The sequence below is a fragment of the Psammomys obesus genome, unplaced genomic scaffold (genome assembly GCF_907164565.1).
Source record: "Psammomys obesus unplaced genomic scaffold, mPsaObe1.curated_primary_1811, whole genome shotgun sequence".
Classification (NCBI taxonomy): Eukaryota; Metazoa; Chordata; class Mammalia; order Rodentia; family Muridae; genus Psammomys; species Psammomys obesus.
Window position 1 is genome coordinate 11,855,235 of NW_026596234.1, and position 25,169 is coordinate 11,880,403.

General features: G+C 54.0%; 1 protein-coding gene across 5 annotated transcripts in view; it reads left to right on the plus strand.

The window, feature by feature from the left end:
* Sulf2 (sulfatase 2) overlaps positions 1-25,169 on the plus strand; it is a 74,536-nt gene that overhangs the window by 6,745 nt on the left and 42,622 nt on the right. For all 5 annotated transcript variants that reach the window (XM_055596253.1, XM_055596250.1, XM_055596251.1 and 2 more), the window contains exon 2: positions 14,047-14,310. In XM_055596253.1, coding sequence (XP_055452228.1) covers positions 14,136-14,310 — 175 coding nt within the window. In that variant the 5' untranslated portion in view covers positions 14,047-14,135. The remainder of the gene's footprint in view (positions 1-14,046; positions 14,311-25,169) is intronic.

Sequence of the window (25,169 nt, forward strand, 5' to 3'; positions counted from 1 at the left end):
TCATCAAATCTCCTTTCAAAGTAGGGATAAAGGACAGGTCATCTTTCTTATTTTCCAAAGAACAAAATCCTTTGGAAAACTCACCCTGCCGCAGACTTTGCTCCGTGTCTTTTTGGCCCCTGGCTGGGTGTTGTACTGGATTCTAAACCAGACACAGGAAGGAGAGGATAAATGGGGTTTTGTCATTGGTGTTAGCTCAATGATTCTCAAACCAGCAGATCAAACGCCTTCTGTTTTTAGCAAGTGCTTTGAGGGAAGGTTTACCTGGAAGGGAGTCACAGATACCATATCTACACAGCCATCAACGAAATGGCCTGATTAGAAGTAAAAGGGAAAACAAAGGCAGAGTGGCTGATAATTAAGCACAGTGAACACGCTGCAGCCCAGTGCCTGGGCGGGATTGGTACAGGTGCCTTCATTGTGGGGAGGGGCACCTCACAGCAGCCAGGGCAGGTGGGTGTTTGGCCAACATGGCCATAAACATTTCTAGCAGCTGGGGAGACTTTATTCAGTGGGTACTGTGCATGCTGAGAAAGCGCAGAGCTGAGATCCCCTGCACCTGTGTAAAGACCAAGGCGTAGCTGCAGCGCATACAACCTCAGCACCGCAGAGGTGAAATCAGGGGGACACCTGAGCTGTGCTGGCCATCTTAGTCTAGCCAAATTTTTGAGCTCCAGGCTCCTTAAGAGGCCCCATCTCAAACAAAACAAAACAAAACAAAACAAACCATGGTTGAAGAAGACAGCCAACAATGTCTGCCTCTGGTCTCTGTGCTCACAAACATACATGCACCTATGCCACATACCCATAAAACAGTGGCATTTTTATAAAATGGTGAACAATTGGCCAAATTTCCCAAGTGCAACAGATTTTGGTCCTCCTTTGGTTTATTCCAGTGTAGGGTAAAAACCATTCAAAAGTGATCTTGTTTGTGGGCAACAGGCCGCTTGTTGGCTCTGGAAGCTGCCAGCAGCTTTCTCATCTGCAGCAGTGTCTGACAGAACTTAGGAAATAATCCCGGAACTCAGGCCTCCTGGTGCATGCTTGTGATCCTAGCACTCTGGAGGCTGAAGCAGGGGGGTGTGGAGTTTAAAAATAGGGAGTTTGAAGCCAGTATGGGCTAAATGATATTCTGTCCCCCAAAATCAAAACTTTGTGCCCGTTGTGTTGGAAATGGGTATGTGTCATAAATAGTCCAGTAGCCCTTCAATCCCCCCTCATAAACCTGTACCCCCTTACAGCCCTCCACCTCCCAGCCCTCCCCCACCCCAGCACTCTAGTCAGTCATATGGCACTTCAGATGTCTTCACATAGTCCCTGGGTGCCCCCTCAGGCAAGGAAAAACAGACCTCCTGTGAATACTGGCTTACAGCAATGCTGACTTGGAGGGGTTGTTTGAACTAGAGACATCTACCCCAAAGATAACCTTAGCTCCTGTCCCCCGCCACCACCCTGCTGTGACACTCAGTGCAGCCAGCAAAACAGACCCAGCCTTTGCCATAGGCAGGGTGTTCCCTGGTTGATCTTGGGATCCCTGGCTTTTCCCGGGGTTGAGCTGGAGCAGGGGTTGAAGAGCTATCCGAATGGTCATAGTGTCACATTCAAAGGCAACGGCTCCAATGAGAATGCCTTGTCCAGCGTGGCACGAGAGGTGTGTGCAGATGGGCGAGCCACTCTGCCCCTCTGTTGCCTCTGATGGAAACCGGAACAGCCATACCAGCCTGTTCCTCAAGGAACTGTGGGAACTAAGTCAATCCCTGGGCTTGAAAAGCTGGTGTGCAGTGATCACTGGGGCAGCTAGGCCTGCTCATACCCGAGAATCCTTTCTTAGTTTTTGGAGCAAGGTTGGCTGTGCCTCTAGGGAAGGTGTCTAGGGAAGCCATTGGTCTCCCTGGGACAGGTGAGCGCAGCTCAGTGGGACAACAAGGAAGGCATCATCAGGCTTAGGGCTCTGCTATCCCATGTCCACTCCCGGCCCCACCCTGTCTCCTCTTCCAGGCCCCATCAACACCAGCCCAGGAAAGAAGCTGAGCTCAGGACCTGGAGCCTGTCTGGAAAACCCAGGGTGGCCCCTGGGTGGGCAGCTGTCACTGAGCACAGGCAGATGGTTCTCAGAATCTCCCAGTGTCCGAGCCACATGCCTTTGGGGTCACAGTCCAGACCTCAAGATGCTGCCCAGGGAATACCAGTGATCTACGCTCTTGGGAACCACAAAAGCAGGAGGGAAGGCTTGCTCGGGTGTGCTGCCTTCAGCCAAGTCCCAACGGGGCTCTTAGAGGTGGCATGTATCCTGAAAGAGCCTATGTCCAGGCCTGTCATTCCAATAATAAAATCCAGGTTCGTTGCACTGCAGCCCTGTCCTGCCTGCCTCACCTCCACTGCTGCGGCCACCCCATCTACCTCCAAGCCTCCCAAGCTTCCTTCCCTTCCCCTGCTCCCCATACAATGGCCACTTTTTCTCTCTTCTTAGATACTGTAAAGCTTTCTCCAACCCCAGGGCCTTGGCACTTGCTCTTCTTACTTACCTGCTTTTCCTCCATAACTTAACATCCGGCTCCTTCGTTCTCAGCTCTAGGGTGACAGACACCATTTCCTCTGCACTTACTTGGTTTTATGTTTTTTTTTTGTTTGTTTGTTTGTTTCCTCTCACCTTACTAAAAAGTAAGCCGGGTCAAGGTCTTGGCCCAACCCTGCAGAGCCCAGGAAGGAGGCCTGGGGAGGGGGGCTGAAAGGAATGCAGCCTTTGTCCTTGCTGGAAGGTGACTGCTCTGGGCCCGTTCCCACGGTGGCTGGTCACTCTTGGGCCACCTGAGAAGTGAAAGTTCACCTTTGAGACAGGTGGAGTGAGAGTCAGGACTGAGGCCTCTCCTCCTCCCCTCCCCTCCCCCTCCCAGCATCTAAGCCCATCCCAGCACTGGCTGGGCCTCCTGTGGACCCAGGATGCTTTTCTGCTGCGGCGGTACCCTGCTCTATGTGTAAGGGTTTGCCTGCAAACCCAGCATACAGGAGGCCTGAGAGGTCAGGGCCCTGTCTGAAAAACAAGAAAAGGAGAATATGTAAGTCCTTCCAGGCTGCCTACCCAGGCCCTGGGTTTGGCTCTTGGAAGCTTTGCCTTTTTTTTCCCCACCCATGTGTTACTTTGAACCTTTTTGAAAAATCAGTTACTAGATTGTTGGGGGGTCCTCCCAAGTGCTAGAATTACATGCATATTTTAAAAGTTACAGTTTTCAGTGTCTTCTGAAACTCGAGGCCTGGGGGGTCAGTGTGGGCCCTGTCAGGACACCTGGTTGCCTCTTGGCCCTAGCCAAAGGCTGTGACTGAGCCCAGCTGCCTCTGTTCTGCCCTCCCTGGTTGGTGGAACCTTGGAGCAGGCCTCCTCTGGAAACAAAGCCTGAGGGAGGGGGAGGGGGAGGTGGAGCCCAGTATCAGGCCTACTCCTCCCAATTAGAGGCCCACACAGATGTTAGCACCCTGCTGTGACACTCCAGGGACCACACACTGTAATGTGTTTGTAGGGATAGTAAAATCTTACACATGGCAGGTAGCACACACCTGTAATCCTAGCCCTAAGGCTGTGGAGGCTGGAAGATCAGGAGTTCAAGGTCATCCTTGACTACATATTAAGCTTGAGGCTTAGCCTGGGCTACGTGAGACCCCATTTCAAAATTATCTATCTATCTATCTATCTATCTATCTATCTATCTATCTATCTATAATAATTAAAGTAAAACTGCCCTCTACTTGTTGCTTGACGCTTAGCCATCCCACAAATCTTTAGAAGCAGGAGGGGGAAACTGAGGCAGGTACTCAATGAAAAGCTTCTGCATGGGTAGTTCTCTGAGCTTGGCCATCTTTCCACCTCCATCGCTGAGCTTCCAGGCATTTGGGTGGAGGCAGTAACAGCTCTTCATGCTCTGAGGATGCCATGGGTTGCCGTTGGTCTGTTTTGAATGACCCCAGCTGGGAAGTCCAAACTGGCTATACCTAGCTGCCCACACAGGCATGCTTTCCTTAGCCCGTGCTGAATCCCACGTCCCTGTGCGCTGCTCCCCACACGTAGTCTGGCTTCAAAAGCAGCAGAAATGAGCACTGTCCAGCCTTAAGCCGTACACTGGTCCTTCGTCAGGGTGGCCAGTTTCTCTAGGTCAGAAAGGGGTGAAAAGGCACACCTTTTCCTGGGGTGTGGCTGCTGGGCAGAGTCTGCGGAAGTAAGTCTGCGGAAGTAACAGCTCACCTGCCCCAATACTTGCCTCAGAAACCGGATTCATCCGGAGGGCACTGGAAGGCTCAGGGGTCTGTAGGAGGGCTGGGCTTAGGAGGAGAGGACAGGACTGGGTCTGGAAGTCTGGGGGGGGGGGGGGGGGGCGGGGGAAGGGGTTGTCTCGGAGTAGTTGTGGGCCTCAAGGAGACCTCTCACCCCTGCTGGGGCCCTAGCCTTGAGCTATCTGGGAGGCCAGAGCTCAGGAAGAGTCTCATTGGCTAGCCCAGGTCACATGGTTTCCCTTGGTAGGAGAGAGTATCCCCTAAAGAAAATATGGGGTACTGTTTTACTAAAGAAGGAAGGGAAGCGAGTGCTTCTCAGACAGGAAAAATGAGAAGTCTGTGTGGCCGTTGCCTGGGTGGAGCAGCTGTTATCTCAAAGGATGGAGTTTTTTAAAGGCCGACGCATCTGTGGCAGCTTTTCCTGTTCCCAGACCCTGTTCTGAGGCACCTCTCTATAGGACAGAGTCAGTTCCCCTCTTCCTGCCAAATCTCAGTGTTCTTATCTAGAAAATGAAGATAACCTGTCACCTCCCTTATCCCCCAGCACCCTGGATGCAGGACACCCCCCCCCCCCCTGCCCAGCCTTGTTTGAACCTGGGCTGCTCAGTTGCCTTTCTTCCAGCCCCAGGATGGATCCAGGTTGATGCCTCACAGTCTGAGAGCGATAGCCCCAGCTCACAGGATCCACAGCCTCCTCCCAGACCTTCATTAGCCCATGAGGCACACAGGGCAGAAAGTGGGGCCCCCTATTAGCTATCCGTCTCCTGTTTAGCTGGTTATTTGGTCACAGGGATGTCAGGTGTCCACCCCACCTGTGTGTCCCAGTCTCTGGGGTGACCAGAAGCACTGGACTGTTTATGTTGGCTCAGGATGGCACGCTCAGCCAGGCATCAGGCAGAAGGAGAAGAAATGGCTGGGTTATTAATCCTGGCAGTCAGAAATGCCCTAGTGCTCCTAGATGGTCTTCATGAAGAACACAACAATCTCTACAGCCAGAAGCCCCTGTGCGGGGCATAGGGCACGCACGGGGCAGGGTGAGTGTGGGGCTGAGCGATGGCGAGAGAGGCTGGGACGGTCCCCACTGAACACCAGCCCGCAATTAGGCGTGAATAACGACTCTGTTCAAGTTGGGCTTTATTGCTTTTGGCTCCGGGCCTCTTACAGAAATAACTGTAACTCCTGCCAAGGAAGCTTTTGTCCTCAGCTGAGAGGAAAGAACAAAGAACAGAGGTGGGAATGTCTACATCTGATCCCAGTTCCCCGAAACACCCAGGAAGGACAGCAGGCGTGGCTGCCCCAAGGCATGGGCCAGGGTCCGGCTGTGTCCACTCTCAGCTGGACAGCCAGCCACCCTCCTGCATGCTTCTGCCATTTGAGCTTTTGGTGCTTAATCCCATCACAGGGCCTCTGCCTTTATCAGCAGCCCTGCGTGTGGTGTGCGTGGAGGAATGGGTGCCATGGCATGCGTGCAGAAGTCAGGTGACACCTTGTGGGCCTGGTTCTCCTGCCTTCGTGTGGGTTCCAGGATCAGAGCCCAGGCTGACTGGCTTTTGTAGTAAGTGCCTTTGCCACTGAGACATCCTGCCAGCCCTTTCGTGTACCCTTTTCTTGGCTTAGAAGGCGTCTCATGAGTATTGCCTAGGAAACCCAAGGCCCGATGGTTAGTCCCCAGCAACGTGAGAGGAGGGAGGGAAGGAAGGAGAGAGTCAGCATCAGCTGTAACCAGCTTCTCATTGCCCTTCCAATCTCAGCCCCATGTCACCTCCTCCCAGAGGCGGCCTCTGATTGACTCTCTGGCATCACCCCCTGACAAATTACCTCAGAGCTGTCAGTCTAAAAATTCTTCATCTGTTCGTCCTCTGCTGTCCGCACCAGAATGCCAGTGTCTGGAGCCAGCCATGCCTCATAGTCCCTGTGGCCCCCAAACAGTGGCCAGCACATACATAGCAGGTGTTTAGGAAAGATCCGGTGGTCCTGAAGATTCACTCGAAGCTCACCAGCCAAGCTTCGCAGGGGCCTCATTGATTGTGGGGGTAGAATCCACTGGCTTTTTCCTGTGCCCATCTCCTATGTCTAGATCGTATCCCTCTTTTCTAAATATTTAATTTTAATCATTTGTATTTGTGGGGGGTGGTTGTGTGTGTGAACACAGCACCTGCAGAAGCCTAAGGAATAGGATCCCTCAGGAGCTGCCCAGCATGGGTGCTGGGAATCAAATTCAAGTCCTCTGGGAGAGTAGCGTGTTCTCTAAACCCTTGAGCCATCTTCTGGCCCCTAGGTCTTTCATCTATGCCCATGTCCCCACCTTTAGACAAAGGCCACTGCAGACACGAGGCTTTTTCCCAAAATGACCAAATAATGCCCAAACTTGTTGCAAGGCAGGCCTTCCTAGGGCTGCATCCCCACGTCACCTCCCCCGTGTGTGGTTGTCTGAGTGTCCTGTGCCTTGCAAACAAGGAAGAAGAGTTTGAAACAAAAGCAATGGAAAGAAATTAGTGTTTTCTTGACCTTTGGATATAAAAATATTTCTGTCTTTCCCAGACCTAACTAGGAAGGTTCGTTGTCAGGAGAGCCTATCATCCTAGCCACCGTCCTGTCATCGGTGGCACAAGCAAGCAAGTCACAGCCAGGTCTGTGTAGGGAACTCCAGACCGGGCAGGACCACACAGTGAGGTCCTCCTTCTTCTAAAAAAACAGAAACAAGGTCTAGGGGTGCAGCTTGGTTGGTGGAGCCCTGCCCAGCATCCATAGATCCCTGGGGTCCATCCCCAGCCCTTCGGAAACAGGGTGTGGGGCTGCATGTCTACAATCCTAGGGCCCAAGCGGTCAGAAGTTCAGCTCAGTTCACTGAGCTGATGGCCTGAGGGGCCCCTAATGCAGTGTTTTTGAGCAGGGCTGTAGAGCCCAGTGTTCATCCACATTGTGACCTCTACACTCTCCATGGAGAGGCAAGGCTCATGTCCTCTTCCCTCAGACCAGCCTGGCTGCATCACACACACATCAGGAGAATGAATGGCAGGAGTGCAGGGCCAAGGAAGGGAGCAGGCAACTCCCCTGCCGTTAGACAGTACCTTTGGAGCCCTCTCTTGGCCCCACCCTGAGTCCACCAGACACCGGCCACTTGCAGGTTTACTCAGCAACCAGCAGATAGCCTGAGTCACAGCCCTGGAGCCTTGCCAGCCACAGCCACAAACAGAGTGGATAGCAGCCACTCTTCATGAGTCTCCAAAATAAATGAGTTTGACTCAAGTCCCAAAAGGGACAGTGAAGAAGCTGACCTTAAGAAAACAGAGAACAGCTCACAGCTCAAGAGGGAGGTGGAATCTTGAAAGACGGAACCCAGAAGACAGCCTTTTTCCTTCATCCTTGGCTAGAACCAGGCTTCTGATGTCACTGGGTCCATGCCACTTCTCAGAATTGGCCTCTCTCTGTGTTGGTTTTCTGTGATGGCAAGATGGTGACAGAGTCCCTCTGTTTTCGGAGAATGGGATATACTCTGTCGTCTGTCACTTGCAAAGTATGATCTCCTCTCCCTGACCAGTTAGACCTAAGCGCCTCCATTCTGATTAGTGAATCACTGAGGCAGGTGGATTGAAGGACCCTGCTTGGCTCAGGTCTTGCTCTCATGGTCTAACCTTAGACTTCTGAAGCTGAGCCTAAACATTGTGGACTAAAGGGGTGCTCAAATGAAAACTGGCTGGTGTTGCTGGGTGGCCTCAAAGGGACCTTCAGTTTCTTGTGTCAGTTTCCCGTGTCCTCCCCTTAGGTAGAGGACCTGGCCACCCTGATGCCGCCTTCTGGCCAGGTCCTCCACCCAAGGGGAGGACATGGGAAACTGTCGTATGCGCCACAGAAGTTCCCTTAGAGGCCATAGAGTCCTGGAGGGAGCCTGCACCCAGGAAGCAAAGAGATGCCAGCACGGTGGAGGACTTAACATGTGCCTCCAACTAGGCAACTACCTGGCCACTGGACCCTCCTCCCACTCTGCTTTTTCCCCTCTCTGCCCAAGGCCACACCTTCTGCCATTTCTTCAAGCTATCCCGGAGCCCCAAGACCTCTCTAGCCTTTGTTCCTATTGAGCAGCTCAGACCTGACACTTCCCACCCTCCTCCAGGCAGCCTTCCCTGACTACCCCACCAGCAGTCTCTCTGGTGGCTAAACCTCAGTCCTGGGTATTGGTCTTAGCTTCTGAATGGGTGTGGGGGTTGCAAGGGCAGGGCCTGAGGTCAGGATGTCTGGGTGTACCGTGGCTTCCCCCTCATATGAGGGGAAGGCACCTATGGACAGAGCTGTGGCTCTTAGCAGAGACACAGGGCTTGCTTCCCAGAGACCTGCTGGGAAGGTTCCTCCCTGGCACCCTCCCTCCTCTCTCTACACGCCCCCTCCTGGGTCCCCTTGACCAGGCTCACCCAGGGCCAGGAGACACTGACCCCGCTGAAGTGATCTGCACTCAGGAACCTCTCGGGGGTCAGGGAGTGAATGTGGTGGCAAGACTATGACTCGCGGCTTCTTAAACCCCCTCAGCTTCCTCATCTGGGCCTTGAAACTCGCAGCTGTTGTATATGTGGCTGAGTTAACAAAGGCTGGGTGCCTAGGACTGCGCAGAGCCCCTGGCACGCACCAGAACACTTTAGTTACCCCTTGATGTTCTTTCAGAGCGATATGTGTTGGGGGGATATCCTCCCTTCTGAACAACAGCCCTGACTAGTCCCTGGCTGACTACAGGGTACACCTTCATCTTACGCGTTATCACCAAAATCCTCTCTGGGTGCGGTTCAGCCCTTGTGTAACGCACACACACAGCACCCAGAGCAGGGCTTTGGCGGGCTCCCAGACTCCCTCCCACTTTTTCATTAGTCAGACCTGTTTCACATGTCTACCTTGGAGCCCATGAGAGGAGGTCCTCACTGGCTCCACCCAGGCCCATGGCCCTCGCTGCAGCAGCCACACTGAGCCAAAGTGGCCTCTGTGCACAGTGGAGGGCCCTTACCAGGAGACAGGTGGGAGAGCATGCTACGCTCCGTCAGGAAAGAACCTGAGCTCCCGCTGGTGTTGGGGGCACAGAAAGGGATGAAGCTGACTGAGAGAGGGCTGTGCCTTCGGGGAGGTGGCTTTCTGGCAGGTAGAATAGCGAGCGGCTGAGGTGGCCCCGTGCTTCAATCTCAGTGTGTAAAGGTGGAGTGTGAGCAAAGGCTGGGAGAAAGGGAGAAAGGGGCTGGGAAGATGAACATCAGTGCAAAGGTCCTGGCATGTACAGAGGCCGTGGGGCTGGAGCCAAATGTCAGAAGGGGAGAGGCTGGAGAGAAGGGCACGGACCAAGGTCAGCCCTTGTAGGCGTTTGTCTCAGTTGGGGAACTTCAGGGTTTTACCCTGGGTGGGGCAGAATCCTTGAAGACTTTTCAGTAAGAACAGGCACTGGCCTTTTGTTTAGTGGAATTCTGACTGCTTAGTGAGAAAAAAACATCTGGAGAGAGTGGAACCCACTAGGGGGTTGTGTTGCCGTCCTGGGAGTGTGGGGGAGGGGAACCATCCCGCTACTGCACACCTTACTTCATATCCAGGAGGCCCCAGTCTGTGGCAGGGCTCTGCTCCCAGCTCACAGGTGTCTCTGTGCACCCACACTTTTCTCTACCTCCCATACGGTGTTCTCCCAGACTAGACGCTCCTCCACTCTGACCTTGAATCTTCTCCCACCCTGACAGCCGAATGGTCCTCCCTGCACTTCTGTACCCTTCTCGTAGGACTTGGAAACCCTCCGAGGAAAAGCCCGTCTAGGCCTTTCTAGGCATCCTGAGTGAGACCCTGAGAATCCCCCATGGCTGCAATCTGTGGGCCAGGGGTCTGCAACCACACCATGACCTGCTCATATAGAGTGTCACATGGATCTGCAAGTAGTGTCGCCTCACTCTCGGGACCTAAGGTGTCTCCAGAGATATTTTGCTAGGCTCTAAGGAGCCTTTGCCAAGGCCAGTGAGAAGAGAACATGCTGGGCAGGCTCTGAAATGAGCTGAGGGGATAGTCAGGACGCTCGGAGACAGAACAAGATTCAGAGGCATTCTGTGCCACTGTTTTTTAGTCTTCTACCACAAAGGGGAAATGCAGAATTTCTTATGTCATCGTTGATATCTTCTGTGTCCAAAGAGAAGCTGGCACAGGGCCAGAAGAAGCCATCGGGGCCAGGCCGGGGATAGGATTTATCAAAAATCGGTCCACTGATGGTTCCAGCTGATAATTAGCCCCTCTCATGCCACAGCTCTGGATTTCAGAACTCAGCCTCCATCTGGAGGAAGGACCCCTTGACCAGCTGCAGAGCCGTAGCTGGGTTTGGGGTCCAGTGGATGACCTCTGCCTCTTCCCTGTCCACACAGACCGACACACTGATTGCTGAAAAGGCTCTGGGAGGGTACCTGTCTGCTTGCTGCCTTTTGGGGCAGAAGACACTAAGGCTGGAAGCCTCTCAGGAACCAACTTACAAAACCTGCTTTTGGGGTTCCATCACACCAGCCAAATCCAGTCTGGGTTTGAACCTCGTCTGCCCGGAACCTGCAGTCCTGGGAAAGTGATTTTAGGATCCCAGGTGTCTTCCTTTCCTCATCCATAGAGTGGGTGTGACATCAGGGGCAGTTCTGCTTGTCAGATGGGCTGATAGCTGTGAAGTGCTCAGAGTGGGGGCCCCCTGGGCATTACAGGCTGGAATCTCAGGAGCGTTTGCTCACACGAATGCAGGCTGGAACGCTTCCACTGGAGGCCCTGTGAGGCAACCTGTGGGAACTCCCTCAGAACTGTCCAACTTCCTGTGGACGCACACAGGTGTATTTCTGGGGCTGTCAGCGCACCTATACTGGTACTTCTGCAGGGGCTCTGGACCTCTTGATAAGTGTCCTTTGGAGGATGACCCCGATTTGGAGTAGTGATTGGATTTTTCTGTTCGTGTGCAGACTTCTGTTCCCTCCAGACTAGGTGACGATGTGTGTTGGCTTCTTCCAGCACCAGCTGGTGTCTTCACTCAGGGGAACAGAATGTTCCGGAGGGCCCTGGTGGGAAAAGCAGGGCCATAGGCGGCTTTCCTTAGCTCTGTGTGAGCCGCTCCACAGGAAAGGGATGGCTGCAGGTCACGCTTGGAAAAAGAGGTTTCCATTTCAGCAATGTGGATTTGCTTATATGTTGTGGTGGATCCTGTGGCTCAGACTGTCTTCAAACTCGTGATCCTCCTGCTTCAGCCTTCTGAGTGCCGTGATAACAAGCACGTGCCACCTCACCTGTCTTGTGTTCGTCTTTTAAAATGAGGCTGAAGATGTCTTGGATTAGGGTGCAGCCCAGTTGCAAGCTTGTCTAGCACGTGAACGCCCTGGGTAGAGTTTTGGGGTGAAGAGAAGCACCAGGCAGTCAGGAGGGCAATGTTCAAATGCTCACTGCTGTCCTCTCTGTGTGCCAGTGGGGACAGTCTGTCTTCTTGGCTGTCGTGGGCAGAAGAGGTGAGCCCATGTGGGGGATCGTAGAAGGGGCTGCAGAAACCCCAGCAGGGGAATGGTCACTGCCCAGAGATTGTCCACACTATAGTATGAAAGGTCTGCTTCAACCTCTGGGTGATCTGTTTCATCTCTCACCCCCAGTTATCGGATGGGGAAACTGAGGCACAGCAGTCTTAAGTGACTAGACAAGGAACTCGAAAGTCTTAGCTGTGGCTCAAGTTGGATCAGAAAGGCCACTGCATGGGCTCTGTCTGGAGGCAGATGTGGGTTTGAACCTGGCAGGGGGCCGAGGTAGCCAGTGTCTGCCCTCTTGGGTGTCACCCTCAGTGAGCATGCCAGGCTTCCTACTGTGTCCTCAGTGGCCTGGTACCATGACTCTCTCCCCAGCTCTGCGGACACTGCCCCCATCAGCCTATAGCAGCACCTGGGTTGGAACTAGGCAGTCACAGCACAGTGGGGAAGGTGGCCACGGGCACAGGGGTCAGGAGACCTCCGCCAGCTCAGCAGGGACAAGGGGAGGGAGGGCCCCATGTGGCCCCATCGGAACTGTGGCTACAGATGGGGAACTGAGTGCTCAGATGGCTTCCAAAGGTAGAAGCGGGCCCTGGGCCATGCAGGGAGAGCAAGAGGCTGGGAGTGGTGGCGCACGCCTTTGGTCTCAGCACTCGGGAGGCAGGGGCAGGTGGAGCTCTGAGTTTGAGTCCAGCCGGGTCTACAGAGTGAGTTCTAAGACAGCCAAGGAAGGCTACACAGAGAAAACCTTTCTACAAACAAAAAGAGGGTGAACCTCCCCGGAGCCTCTCTAATGATGGCACCATCCAGAGAACCAGTGTGGCTAGTTCCTCCTGGCAGGGGGCACGACCCTCAGAAGTGTCTGGAGAAGCATGTGGGCGACCCAGGGTGTGCCATGGCCCCCTAGAGCCTACGTTCCCTCAGTCTGCAGAAGTCACAGTTTCTCAGAATCTCCGCTCCTCGAGTTCCTATTTCTTTTCATCAGGCACTGCCCAAGGCACAGGGGACCAGAGCTGTGATAACACAAGCCCCTCTGCCCCTCCTGTGTGTGGGGTGGGGGTGGGGATATGTGTGGATGGGTGCAGTAAATCAGATCATTCCGAGGCGAGGTGGTGATTGATCGACAGAAGTCGAACAGGTGATAAAACATAGAGCGCTTGGATGGGGGCCAGAGTGAGCCTGCCTGACGAGGTGACATCAGTCCCTAGACTTGGCGGAGCAGAATGAGCCCATCCTACTAAGGCAAAATGCTTACAGTGATTACAAAAGGCCAGTGTCAAAAAGTCTCGGGATAGAAATGCCCATCTTGTCCAGAAAGAAGCCAGTGGGGATGGGAGAGCATTTGGGGGGAAAGGGAAGAGGTAAGTGAGAGGTTGTGGTAAAAGGAGAGCAAGTGAGCTTGGGACTGAGACCAGCCAGGGCCTTGAGCCTGCGCAACCAGAAGCAGGGGGCCCCTCCCCCACTTTGGGCCCTATGATTTGAGTCACTGTCACCACAGTCAGGGCCCTGCTGAGTCAGGTGATCTGCTTTTAGGAAGTTCCCTCCAGCTGGCCTGAGGGATGAAACGCCCTGGGGTACTTTTACAGCTCTAGGGCAGGTGAGATGATGATGCCGAGGATGGATGGCTGCCGATGCCACTGCAGGCAGCACAACCCCATCCCCACCTCCCCCTCACCCACACCTCCGTCACCCACCTTTGCTGGAGATACAGTCCATCTGGGGTTGACCGAGACCAATGTGGAACTGACAGTCCCTCCCACTTGCCTTTTCATTGTGTTTACTCTGCAAGTTCAGTCTGACAGGAACCCTTTCGCCCAGCTGTGGGATGGGGGACGAGGGCCTTGCACACAGAGCCCTTTAGTTGAGTACTTAGCTTGGCCGAGGAGAAACTGGGGTTCCTCTATTTGTGTGTGAGGACAACAGTCGAAGAGGGGTGAGGAACCTATGGCCACACAGCCCAAAGCATCCCAGTGACCCAAACGGTCTGCTACTGGGCCTGGAAGGGAAGGGTGGGGCTGAGGTGCCAGTGGCTTGTCACCTTCTGTGTCCGTGTAGGTGGGTAGTCAGTCAGAGTCTTGTCTGTTAGGGCATCTCCACTATCCTCCAGGGGCGCCCCTCTGGACAGTTCTGCTGCCCCTGAGTCAATTGCAAACACTTCTCTAGCTTAGCCGGTGCTGTGTTCACGCCATTCTAGACCTAGACCGTGGGCCCACACTGGCCCTTCCTTGTGCAAGGCAGCATGCCAGCCCAGCAGGGGCAACTGTGATGTCAGCACTGACTCCCATCTTTCATCCTTCAGATCCTGAGGGAAGAGGGAAAGGAATCCCAGCCACAAGACACCACCTCAGCCTCTGCATCCAGGAAGAAGCGGAGCAGCCAGCCACGCCAATGGCACCTCCTGGCCTGCCACTATGGCTGCTGTCCACCGCTCTCCTCTCCCTGCTGGCTGGCAGCTCGGCTTTCCTGTCCCACCCCCGCCTGAAGGGCCGCTTCCAGAGGGACCGTAGGAACATCCGGCCCAACATCATCTTGGTGCTCACGGATGACCAGGACGTGGAGCTGGGTGAGTGGCCGAGCTGACTCTGGAGGCTGGCACTGGGGTCAGGGCACCCAAGGCACCCCACATGGCCGCTCGGTCAGGCAGCATGGGTTTAACAAAAACAGCAGGTGTTGTGTTCTGTGAGGTATGGGGGGGGGGACGCTGCTGGCAGAGGGAACACCATGCTGACAAAGGGTGTAACATTGATGAAAAGCAAAGTGGAGCCGCTGGGACCAGGCCCAAGAAGCATATGACCACAGCTAGGAAACAGAGGGATATTGGATTGGGGGGATTGTTTTGAGACAAAGTCTTACTGTGGAGCCCAGGTTGGCCTTGAACTCAGGATCCTCCTGCCACAGCCGCCTGAGTATTGGAGTGACAGGCATGAGACACCACACCCAGACTGAGTGTCATTCTTAGTGAAACAGGTTGGGGGGGGGTGCTGCGGCCTCACTTGAAATCCCACAGGAACCTTCTGTTGTGCTGATGAGATCAGGGGCAAGAGCAGGAACAGAGGGCTACCAATAGGCTCCCCCGGGAGCAAGATGGAGAAGGCTCAGAGTCAGGTGGCCAGAGGCCAAGCTGTATATACGTGGGTGCACTGGCTCGGGACCTGAACCAGCAGTGACTAAATTCAGACTTTCAGGACAATGCCCTTGCTCCCAGCTGTGTGACCCAGCTAAGAGAGAATCACATCACAACCTTGGACCCGACTCTTCTCAAACCAGTATAAGCAAACAAATCAGGGATCCATGGATGAGATGAAGCAGGGAGAATAAACCATGGCTGAGTGTAAATCGAGACCCATCCCCACCCCCACCTCCGCCCCTGACATCTTACCAGTGGAGAAACTGAGGCACAGAGACATTAAACCATGTGTCTGGGTTGCACAGCTAATGTGTGTTGAAACAGGATTGGAACCTAGAACCAGTGGCCTTCACCACTGCTCTGCTCAGCCGGTTCCCGGGATGGGTGGTGGGGCTGTCCAGAGAGTGTCCATGTTGATGCTTAACTGTCGCAGGCACCGTCAGTCACTGGCAGGATCTGCAGCTGTGCATCTTTGCTCCCAAGAGTGAGTGTTCTGAAAGGTAAATTTCAGAGAGCCAGTCAGAGGGGACAGGACATCCTCACGGATTCTGTGCTGTGACAGCTCCCGCCCACAGCCCTGGATGACAGAGAATGGTGCCCACCAGCCTGTCTCCTCCTTACACACGGTATCCTAGGCAAACAAAACTGAGCCTCGGTGAGGAATGGGGTGGGACGTAGGTAGTTGGGGAACTGACGGGCTTTTTATAAACCAGACAGACCTGGATCAATAATGCATGCACCCAAAAAGCCCGGCACATTATCTCACAGTTGGCCACCACCGGCAAGCCGAGGGTGGTCCTGAAAAATTCATCGGCTGCTATTTTGTGCTCGTCTGTGAGGCAGCTCCGGAGGGCCTTTGGCTAGAGGCCTCTCGGCAGAGCTAATCTTGAGCTTCCTTCCAGTCCCAGGTGGGGACAGCTGTCCACTCTCATCAGGACCCAGTGAGAAGAGGGGCTCATTCTATCTCATGGTTGCCGTTTTTGTTCACCTTGCTTTTCTGGAACGCCTGCCATTCCCTGGTTGTCACTTGGGAGTGTTGGGTGCTGGGTTCCCAGAGCCTGTCTGTGAGGGAGCGCCTGGTTTGTCTGTAGAGCAGTGAGGCAGTCACTGAAGGCATAAGAGAATATCAGCAGGACAGTGGGATGGACTTAGCCATTACAGCACAGTCCTGTCACATGCCGTGCTGTAGCCAGGGAACCTGAGGGAATGCTGGGTTCTGCCAGCACTGGCCAAGTCAATTAGATAAAGGCCAACTTCAGGATATCTCCAGGCCTCAGCTGGCCTCTGAGAGCCCTGGGGGAGTCACTCATAGTCTGACCCAGAGCTGTTAGGTAGCCTTATAAGTAACAAAGGTCAGCCACGTGGTCCTGTCAGAGGTGTCACTGCTGTGGGGACAGGCGTCACTTCAGACACAACAACTCCTGAGTGAAGCCAGACATAGCAGTGTGTGCCTGTCACCCCAGCACTCAGGAGGTGGGGGCAGGAGGATCACAAGTTCCAGGCCAGCCTGGGCTACATAAAGAGACTGTGTCTCAAAAACACCACGAAATCACACAGGCACAGCCCCAGCCCATCGGTCTTGCCTCTTCCAATTACAAGTGACTTCCTGGAACTCAGCTGGAGCAGTGTGGGAAGCAGGAATGTGGGCATGAAAATAAAAAAGTTGAAGTGTTTTGGAGCTTCTGGTGCACGTGGCTCCAGGAGTGCCCCTCCAGATGTCACCTGTCACATGCGGCTCTCGCCTCTACCTTCCTCCAAGCTGGCTCTATCTTCAGACTGCTCATTAAGCGTGTCTGAGCACTTCCGATGAAGCCCAGGGCAGCCAGTGCGGCCGTTACGAAGCCTGGCAACGACCTGGCCTGGGATTGAGGGGAGCTGGGCAGGCTCCCCTGAAGGAAAACTGACCTTTGAGTCAAGGGTCACCCGGGATTCTCCCGCATGCGGGCACTACACTTGCCCCTGTGTCATCATCCACTGAGTACCTATTGTTAGACAAACAGTACCGAGCAACAAACAAAGAATGACTCGGGGCATGCATTCTAGCACAGCTGTGTGTTAGTATCGAAGAGAAAACACACAGCATATGCGCCAGACAGTAGTGGCACACACCTTTAATTCCAGCACCTGGGAGGCAGAGGCAGGCAGATCTCTGAGTTCAAGGCCAGCCTGCTCTATACAACGAGTTCCAGGACAGTCAGGGCTACACAGAGAGATCCTGTCTCAAAAGACCAAATCTAAAACAACAACAAAAAAGCCACCCACCCAGCATATGGCATGCGACAGTAGTAAGAACAAAGCAAGGGACAGAAGTCAAGCAATGAAGGAAGGGGACCCGGCAACTTTATCCAGGGCGATCTCATTGATTAAGGGGACGTTGGATCAAGAAAGGCCAGGGAACATATCAAGGGAAATTCTGTGAACATTCAAACAGCAGTAACAGTGGGTGCAGAGGGTCTGAGGCAGAGGCATTCGAAGCAGGCTGACAAGAGTGGCAGTAGCGGGATCCAGGGCAGGGAAGTGGGAAGTGGGAAGTCTGAGGGCCAGGGAGGGTAGCTTGGGTCATGCTAGGGCATGAGGCTCTGAACCAGGGGGAGGAAATGAGCTCTCTGAGGAGGAAGAAGGAGACCAGGATAACACTGAGCAGAGAAAGGAAACAGTCTGATTTACACTTCGGTATGTGGAGCAGTGGCTGAGCAGGTGTCAGGTGGGGAGGCAGGTGTCAGGTGGGGAGTCTACGCTCTCCTGGTACAGGAGGAGCCCAGTGAATGCTCTTTTGCAGTTGTGCAGGAGGGAGGTGTTGGTGGCCGAGAGGCAGAGCTGGTAAGATCAGGAGCGAGACCAGTGGAGACCAGCTCTGAGATCTGGGACTGCAAAGCTGTCACGAAAAGTCATTGGGGGTGCTCAGTGCTCACGAGATGTGGCAAGGAAAGAGCCACTCTGTAAACAGTCATGGTGGAGTCTGAAGTTGAAAGTGAGGCTTGATTTCTGGGGGTCAGGCATATAGTGAGGAAGGCGGGGCGGGGTCAGCTCCTCGGCTTGTGCGCACCTTCCTGACTGAGATGCTGAGGACCCCTTCATGTGCAAAGCAGGCCCTTGAAAGAGGGGCCTGGCAGCCCCATTTTCCGTGTTCCATCTGGGAAATGAGGAAACTGCACCCTTTGCTGCTGGCCAGCAACCAAGAGATGGCTTGGAAACCCCAAGTTCTCATGGGGGCCAGATGGCAGGCAGCCCAGGACGACGCACCCAGATTCCAGGCAGCTGTTCAGGGCAACTTTATCCACACCGACATCCATTCTCAACATTCCAGCTGCCACTCACCGGGGCGGAAGGAAGGCAGGCGTGTGGATGCAGGTTATCTCGGGAGTGGTCCGTCCTGGGTTCAAACTGCCAAGCGCATTCCTTGGAGACTTCGGCTTTATTCAACAACATGGGTGTGGGGGGAGGCGGGGGGAGGGGAGGGGGAGGCAGATTCACTTGAATTCTAGAAAGCGATGGAATCAGGCTTGGCTGCTTGGAAAAGAAAGTGAAACAGCATAGCGTCTTCGTCACATAAAAATGTCTGGAGGTTGGTGTGTCGAGTCGGGGCGGTAACATCAAAGTGTCCCTGGCTAGATGTCTCCAGCTTTCCGCTCTGTATCCCCGCTGTGTAACATCTGTCCTCAAGGCCACCTTGTGCTTCAGAACAGCTGCCGGAGCTCCAGCTGTCACAGCCACGTGCCTGGCAACGGGAAGCAAAGGGTAAATGGCAAAAAGGATAAAACTGTAAATTAGGTCCAGTCCTTGAAGACCGCACCTCGGCCGTCACACGGGACATGGGCAGTCTTGCACAGTCAAGTCAGGGAGGGCTTAGCTTCCTCGAGAGGGTGTGAACAGGTGTGAAGAAAGCTCCAGGGATGGTGCTGTGCCCTCAGGTTAGTCACTGCAACCTGGACGGGGAGCCACCGATACTGTCATACCCTCTGCCCACACCACGGGGAGGAAGGGGGAGAATTCAGATCCAAGCCTCGATTTCCTTCTCTGATCTCCTGCCAGGACCTCCCAGGAGCCAAAACGAGTTGTGTAGGAGCTTGTTGGTGCTGGCCACTCCGGGGACAAAAGGATACAGAGGTCAGAGGTGACGGGCTGGCTGTATACTAGTCACAAGAGAGTCGATTGTGGGCTAGCTCCACTGTGAGGCAGAGCTAGACCCACTGAGAAGGAAGAAAGGGAAGCAGGTGGTGGTGGGCAGCTGGGGTGTGAGCCAAAACAGAACGAAGGCAAGGGTCAGCACCTCCAACAGTGAGTGGGAGTGGCTTCCCGAGTGGGCAGGGCGGCAGGGGCAGGGCCCGGTGGCACGCAGTCTCAACCGGGATCTTGGAGATTACCGTTCGGGCTGGGGAGTAAGGGCACACGACATGGGAAATGTGTGGACCCAGGAGAGCCATGCAAGAGGGTCAAGATCTTGGAGTGAGGCGGATGGAAGATCCATGGCCATGCCTGGAGCAGATCAGGTACCAGGAGTCCTGCTTGCAGAGATCCTAACTGTGGCCAAGGAGGGCCTGGTTTGAGGGTGAAAGGGTGAAGCTGGGGGACTAGGTTGGGCTGATCAGATGGGATGCTGTCGATGCAGAGCAGGTGGCTGAGGGAGGGCCCCAGTGGACCCCGGTTCTGCTTCTGGGTAGGCAATACATTGTGCTAGGCAGAGTAGTTGCAGCAGGCAGTTTGTGTGGAGGGCCGGGGGAGGAAGGTCTCAGACCGCCTGAGTCAGACCAGTTGTGGTTCCTTGTGCAAAGAAAGGGCTAGAGGAGGAGCAGTGATATCTTAGCTACTTTTTTTTTTTTAATATAAAGATTTACTTATTTATTATGTAGACAGTGTTCTGACTGCATGTGTCCCTGCGCACCAGAAGAGGGCACCAGATCTCATTATAGATGGTTAGGAGCCACCATGCGGTTGCTGGGAATTGAACTCAGGACCTTTGGAAGAACGGCCAGTGTTCTTAATCTCTGAGCCATCTCTCCAGTCCCCTTAGCCAGACTTTCTATCACTGTGCTAATAAAACACTACAGCCAAATTCATCTTGGGGAGGGAAAAGTTTATTTCATCTTAGAGCTTGTAGTCCATCATTCCAGGAAGCAGGGGCAGGAACTGAAATAGAAGTCATGGAGGAACCATGCTTACTGGCTTGATTCCCCGGCTTGCTTAGCCTATAGCCTTATAGGAACCAGGACTACCAGCTAGGGATGACACCACCCACAGTGAGCTGGGCCCTCCCACATCAATCATCGGTCAATAAAACGTTCCACAGGTTTGCTCACAGGCCAGTCTGGTGGGGGCATTTTTTCAGTTGCTGCTCCCTCTTCCCAAATGACTCTAGTATGTGTTAAGTTGACATAAAACTAGCCAGCCACAGATAAGATGCGGGCTTCTCACAGACAAACCTGCTTCGCAGCTCTGTTGATCTCAGTGACGGAGTAACTGACTCTGTGACGCCCCCTCCCCCAAAACATGGGGCAGCACCAGCAGGCACTATGTCCTTACATAGTCCCTGGTGTGGCAAGACTGCTCTATATCAGTGTTCGCGTGTGAGCAGGCTCTCAGAGGGCAGGGACCAGTCATGCGTAATTCCACATTCACACGCTGCCTGCTGCACTCCTCCTGGGGTCTTTCAGTCTCCTTCCACCACTGATGGATACCTGTTGGGGTTTTCTCCCAGAAGCCTCCATAGCAGAGCCAGGAGTTGATGAAGGAGAAATGGACGGCATGCCTCCAGATTTCATCCTAGTATTCAACAGCTGAGTTCAGCTGGGTCTCCTGGGCATCTGCCTGATTGATTTGGGAGTTTGTAGCACCAACTTGATTTTGTAATTCTCCACAGTCAGAAGGATTCACTTTAAAATCATCAGCCAGGAGCCCACATCGAAGATGCTGGTCCCGGGATCCTGTGGCTTTTACCTGGCCCCTGAGAGTCTGGAGCTGACCGCATCTCGTGCACTATGAACCCCAGTTTCCCCGCTCTGTCCAGATGTTGCCTCCAGCTGCTGCTGCTGCTTGTCCCCCAGGCCTCTCTCTCACCCCCTGCTGGGGACAGAGCTATTCTGGGACATCTCCTTTCCCAAAGTGGTTGTTAAATAGGTGTTTCTGGGGGAAGGCAACCTACAGGAAGATCCCTTTTCCACGTAGGCATTCCAGAAACACCCAAAGCTAGGTGAAGGCTGCCGCATGACCTCCAGCATCATCAGCAATGTTGTGACCTCAGGATAGGTCAGGACACAGGCGCTTCTTGCCCTTGACCTGGGCTTACGGCCTTTCGTCCCCTTCTGCACTCTGGGGTCTTTGGGTGCAGGAAAATGGTCCCTTCCACATGCTTATTGGTATCTCTCAGGAGTAGAACCGGTCAGGTAGAAAATGCACGCTGTGGTCTTTCTAGCCTCAGCCTGCCCCGGTCCAGGCCATTGCTGGACAGGAAATGTCAAGTGGGCGGATGGTCCTGAAGGGGTCCCTCAGTACCCACAGGCCCGTCAAGAAAGTTAGCCATCAGTTCAGTTTCCTTAACACTTCAGCAGTGTCTCATGTGACGCTGGGGTTTGAACATGCTGGGCACAGTGCCCCACCACAGCCCCACACCCCCGGTTCTGCTCTGGTTGGTTGGTTCGGTTTTTGAAGTAGTGTCACTCGTATTCCATGTATTGCCATGCAGCTAAGGATGCCTGAACTCCTGATCCTCCTACCACCACCACCGCACACCATTGCTGAGATGATAGGAACACCACCCTGGCTTTTTGTATGTGGGAATGGAACTCAGATCTTCATGCTTGAATGGCCAGCACTTTACCCACTGAGCCACCCTGGCAGCTCCTGGAACCATGACTCCTTCACGGTAGCAACAGCTGCTCATGATCAGGAGGTAGCATTTGGATTGAGGGTGTCAAAAAGTCAAGCGCCCTAGACGCCGCCATGATATTCCAGGAAAATGTCCTGTTTTTTTCCGATCCCGGGTGGGAAGCCACGTCCTTCAGACACTGGGAAGACAGGCCTAAGTGCTCGGGCAGCCTGGCTGTGGTCTCCACAGGGAGGGGCGTCCTTGTCCAAAGGTTCCCTCTGGATTGTTCTGCGCTGGGTAAAAACGGAGACAGAAGGCCGTGGGCATGGAGGCACACCCTCTGTCAGCCTGTGCTCAGGCCCGAGAGCCAGCCCTTGGAAACTTTGAAGTAACTCGTCAAAGATAACCCTTCCTCCAGGGTCAGTGGAGATAAATAGGGCATACAGTGATCTTAAGGCCAGCCAGCAGGAGCCTCCGAGGAGATCCTGTCTGAAGAACCCTGAATGTGATGAGGGTTGGATCGACGGCAGCTGGTGCACAGGTCCTGAGACAGGGAAGTGATAGGTATGTTCCCAATGTGTCAAGAAGGGTAAAGCAGCCTGAGAGGGAAAGGTGGGATTATCAGGACAGTGGCTTTCCATGTCCTTTGAGGTTCTGTCAGCCAAGGGCAGATGTTTTAGTCAGGCTTTCTGTTGCTGCAACAAAACACCATAACCAAAAAGCAAGTTGCGGAGGAAAGGGTTTATTCAGCTTATACTCCCACATCACTGTTCATCACCAAAGGAAGTTGGAACAGGAACTTAAGCCTGGTGGGAACCTGAAGGCAGGAGTTGATGCAGAGGCCATGGAGGGGTGCTGCTTACTGGCTTTCTCCTCATGGCTTGCTCAGCTGCTTTTTTATAGAACCCAGGACCACCAGCCCAGGGATGGCTCCACCCACAATGGGCTGGACCCTCCCCTCTCAATCAGGAATTGAGAAAATGCCTTGCCTTGCTGGATCTTGTGGAGGCATTTCCTCAACTGAGACTCCTTCCTCTCTGATGACTCAGGCTTCGTGCCAAGTTGACAGACAGAATCAGCCAGCACAGTGGACTTTGCCTTTTACTCTGAATGAGGCAGGTACCTGCAGGAGGGTTCCTGATCTGTTAGAAATTGCTCTATGACTGCAGAGGGGAGAACACAGCGAAGAAGATGACGTAAGCTCCCGCCGCAGCAGTCCAGGCAAGAGCTGGGCTGCTCACATGCAGATTAGCGTCAAGACTCTGAGGCTCCTGGCTCTGACTGTGTTTGTACCCCACACTGGCCTACCTCCCACCACTTTCCCAAGGCGGCCCCACCCTCAAAACTCTGTTTCCCCACGATGTAAAACAAGCAAGCATAGGCCGGGATGGTCTCCTTAAGTACCCATCCCAGAGAGCTTCAGGAGTTTATTCCACGAGGTGGCATGCACCCCTCCCCTACCCGGGGCAGCGGGCCTCTGGGGAAGGAACCAGACAGGAACTGTTTCAGCACCAGGAATGGCAGGAATCGGTTCGTGTTTTTGGTCCTGAAAGCCCCTGGGGTGGGAAGATGGTTCAGTTGTGTTCGACGCACAAGCATGAAGACCATCCCCAGGACACACCTAAGAGCCAGGCAGTGCTGGAGAGCGGAGAGGCTACCCACATTGGCAAGCCCCGGGTTCCGGGAGAGACCCTGTTTCAAAAGACAAGTTGGAGAGCAGCTGAGGACACCCAGCATAGACCTCTGGCCTCCACACCCAGGTGGGTCCACCTGTACATGTGCGCACACATAGGAAGGGAAGGCAGTCAGTCCTCCATACCTGATAAGTCCCCAGAGATAGCTGTTGCGCTGACTCAGGTCTTTACAAGAGCCAATGAAGCTAGGGCTGGGACCCGGTGCAGATCTTTTGTCTAGAATGTTCAAAGGCCTCGATTCTGTCATCAACGCTGTAAAAATAAACACAAGCGAATCCAGCATGTTCTGACACCGGTGCTGCCAGAGACAGACAATCGCATGTGCTAGATCAACAAACACTGACGTTCTGTGCGTATATGTGGACTTCCTTCATAGCCGAGGGTGGCCTCTGAGCTTCCGGCCTCCCTCAGATGAGGAGATCCCAGGCACGAGTTGCTGTGCCTGGAAGTGGAACAGGGCTTTCACGAGCTGAGCTCTCTAACAACTGATCTCCACCCCAGCCCAGGACACCTTGACTCTACTGCTTGCAAACCCATTGTACAACGCACTGGAAATAGGCAGTGAGGGCGTTCCATCCATAATTTTGCTTCCACGGAGTAGAGATTGAAGGGTTTTATCAAATAAGGACCCAGACAGCCAAGGAGATGGCTCAGTTGGTAAGGTGCCTACCATGCAAGCCTGAGGACTCGAGTTCAGATCCCAAGCGCCCATGTGAAAAGGCAGGCGTAGCACAGTTATTCCTGTCTGGAACCCTGGTTCAGGAAGATGGAAGGAGGGGACGGAGAAGCAGAGACAGCAGATTCTCCATTGCTCAGTGGACAATCAGTGATCTTTGAGTTCAATGAGAGACCCTGCGTGAAAAGATAAGGTGGGGAGCAATTAAGGGAGACACCAGTCATTCATCTCAGACTTCCGCATGCCCAAGTACCCACATGTATGAGCAGACACACATACACACATACGCACGCATCACACAAGTGGTATGCTAGGGGTCCCTTTGCAGCATTCACAAGAAGGGTGAAGGTTGCAGGCTGTGTGGATGTCTGGCAGTCAGGGGGTTTGAAGCCCTGAAGTTTAAGTCCCGCTCTGGGGGAGGGGAGTCTGCCCATCAGAATCACACCAAAAGATGTTAGGCTAACTTCACCCTGGCCCTGTGTGGTGGGAAGGTTTGGTCACATGTGTTTGTCTCTATGTCCCCAGATTTGTGTTGGACACACCAAGTTTGGGTTGGCTGGCTGCTTCACATGAAACAGGGAAGCTGGCCCCTTTCCCTGTGTGTGGCTGCATCTTCCTGGCCAAGGGCCGTTAGCCCTCTGAGCCATTAGGTCATGTGTTTTCACATTACAGAAGTGGGCTTTATAGCCTGGCACTGGGGCCCTCTCAATAAAGTGGGTCACTGTCTGCACGGGAGGGACGGTGTGTTGTGCTTTTCCACACAGACCCTGCTGTCGTTCTGGCCCTGAGAACTAGACTCCTGTAACCGACTGCCCCCAGCTCTTCCCCCGGTGGCAGCTGCCAAGCAGGGTGAGGACATGGTGCTCCCAGGGCAGGAGGTGGAAGCCTGAGCTTTCAGCCCTAAAACAGAGACGGCCCTGGCTTTGTTTTAGTGCAGCTCTTCAGGTACTTTCCTGAGCCTCTAGAGGGGGTTCTGACGGGTTGGGGAGCCAGCTGGGGTGCCCAGAGGCTGAGGGGCACAACACCTGGCACCAGCTGTTCTGTTCTATCCCTGGAGGTCTTCCGACCATGTAGAGGGTCTGTCCCCATAACACAGGGATCCATGTAAGAAAAATAATGCGGA